The following is a 2,330-nucleotide window of genomic DNA, read 5'->3' as shown; positions in this document are numbered from 1 at the left end:
CAGCTTCGCTCAAAGCATGTAAATAAAATGTTTCATGATGCATAATGTAGAAATTATATACATTAAATTGTTCTTTTTTAAACCTTATATTCCTATACCTAAATTATTCGATGAGATTGAAAACCACACTTTGGAGAACTTATACAGACTTCAAACGACGATATGGGAATTTATATTTATCAACCAGTCTTTTATTAATTGCATCACTCTGGATGATAAATGGTATTGCTGAGAAAAAAAATTATGCAACATTAATAATCTACGTTACTTTGTTTAAACATCTGTTTGCTGCCAATCAAAAAGTAGTATAAAATAATCAACTTTATTTTTCAAATGCATAAGTTCTTCTGGATTTTTAGGGAAAGCAGGGAAAAGATGAATCTTTTGGGAGCAGCATTTATTTTACTAAATTCTCTCATATGTGGAACCTCGGCCGCTAGGCAGGAATGTCATATTCCGGTGGACAGCTTAAGTGAAAGAAGCAAAGGTGTTATCCTTAACAAGGATGGAGAGGAATTTTCTCTCAAAACACCGAAGTCAGGCGTTTTTAAATGGAACCTCGATGAGGAAATAACAGTTGGTTGCCCGGAAGGTATGAATAATAGTTTTAAACATTTTTTGATTTTTTGAACTAAAAGTAAGCAACTTCAAAATTTGGTAAATAGGAAGTTATTCAAGCAACATGTACCATTTAAATGTTTTTTTTTCAGCACGAGTTGTAAATTTGACGGATGATTATGTCGAGTGCTGAATAAATTCGAGTTCTGCATCGAGTTGTATACACTTTTTTTTTAAATTCCGCAAAATACACTTTAGAATCAAGTTTTTCAACTTGAAGAAACCAATTGTAGTTTTTTTTTAATCGAATTCAAAACATTGTCAAAAAGTGGCACTTTTTGACACTGTTTTAAAAACTGTGTCGAAAAGTATTGCTTTTCGACACTGTTTTTAAGGTACAAAAAGCAGGCTTTTTCAAAAACAATGTTCCCAACATTTAGTGCGGAGTTGCCAATATTAGAACATTGGTAATCAAACGTTTTCATATATGTATGTTTGAACAACTGTTTTGTTATGGTTTCTTATTTCGTTTCAGATGTTTCAACAAAACCTTGCGAGGTACCTTCTACGAGAATAGTAATTGGCTGCGAATCTTCAACTCAGCCGAGTGCAAAAGTATCCGATACAGTTTGTGGTCGAACTAATGAGGGAAAACTGATTGACGTGGGATATTCCAGTCCCGATGGCAAGATCGCTCCATTCTATCAGCTTTGCTTCGACGTTAAGAAGTGTTCTGTTATCTACTCTAAGCACACACTGGATGGATCTGCCTTTTCAACTAAAAAATCCAGATTCAGGGCGCCAGCACCGAAAGGTTTATCAATTTGTGCTTCTTATATCAGTTATTTTTACGAAGAAGCATGGCAGGATAGAAACAGAGATTCGTGGGGACTAAGCCGAGATCATTATTTTCAACGAGCTCCCTTGGTTCCGGAAGTTGATGGTCCCGTGAATTCCTGGAAGGGATTCACTCATGTTTATGTTAATGGTGCTCCTGGTTGGGATGTAAGACATTTAAAAATTTATTTAGGTTTTTATTAAATAAAAATTACTTTTCCCCACAGACTGTTGTTGATGGAAACTGGGCTAAAGTAGCTGAACAGGTCAATACCTTGGCGCGGAAAAGTAAGAAATCCTACAGCGTTTATAGTGGAGTCGTTTATCCGGAAAACAACAATCATCGGCGATTTCTTGACCGGAACACAAATGCTATCGAAATTCCCCAATGGTTTTGGAAGGCAGTCATTCAAGGTGATGAAGGGATTGTATTCTTCGTGTTGAACGACAAAAATCCTCCTTCAAAAGGGTCCAAACCGTTCTGTTCCGATAACAAGTGCCAGAAGCTTGGATGGCAGTTCGATAAGGCAGATCCAAATGGATTTGTTCAATGTTGCAGTTATGAAAGCGACGTGCAGAAAATTCTTCCAGAAAGTGTTAGTTTTGAAAAAGAACTAGCCAATCAATAAAATTATTTAGAAAAAAAATAAGTGTGAGTAAAGAGAAAATTTAAAAAAAAATAATAACAGTTATGAAGCTTTTTAAACATTCAACAGTGTAGAAAAAAAAATCAAAAATAGCCAATAATCAAGTTATAACAAAAAAAAAAGATATATGTATTTCCTTTGAAAATTTTGGGCAAAAGTAACAAAAATGAATAAAATAACAAAAATAACAAAAATGACAAAAATGACAAAAATGACAAAAATGACAAAAATGACAAAAATGACAAAAATGACAAAAATGACAAAAATGACAAAAATGACAAAAATGAC

At 33.9% G+C, this 2,330-nt stretch overlaps 1 protein-coding gene across 1 annotated transcript; it reads left to right on the top strand.

Annotated features, from left to right (window-relative positions):
• Positions 1-375: 375 nt before the first annotated feature.
• On the top strand, positions 376-2,090 carry LOC129752089 (uncharacterized). The gene is made up of 4 exons (XM_055747883.1): positions 376-592; positions 1,094-1,563; positions 1,623-1,991; positions 2,085-2,090. Exons 1-4 carry the CDS (start codon positions 376-378, stop codon positions 2,088-2,090), a joined length of 1,062 nt encoding a protein of 353 aa, XP_055603858.1.
• Positions 2,091-2,330: the final 240 nt, after the last annotated feature.

This window comes from Uranotaenia lowii, chromosome 3 (assembly GCF_029784155.1).
Source record: "Uranotaenia lowii strain MFRU-FL chromosome 3, ASM2978415v1, whole genome shotgun sequence".
Classification (NCBI taxonomy): Eukaryota; Metazoa; Arthropoda; class Insecta; order Diptera; family Culicidae; genus Uranotaenia; species Uranotaenia lowii.
The sequence above is the reverse complement of the archived record's forward strand: the minus strand, read 5'-3'. Positions and strand labels throughout refer to the sequence as shown.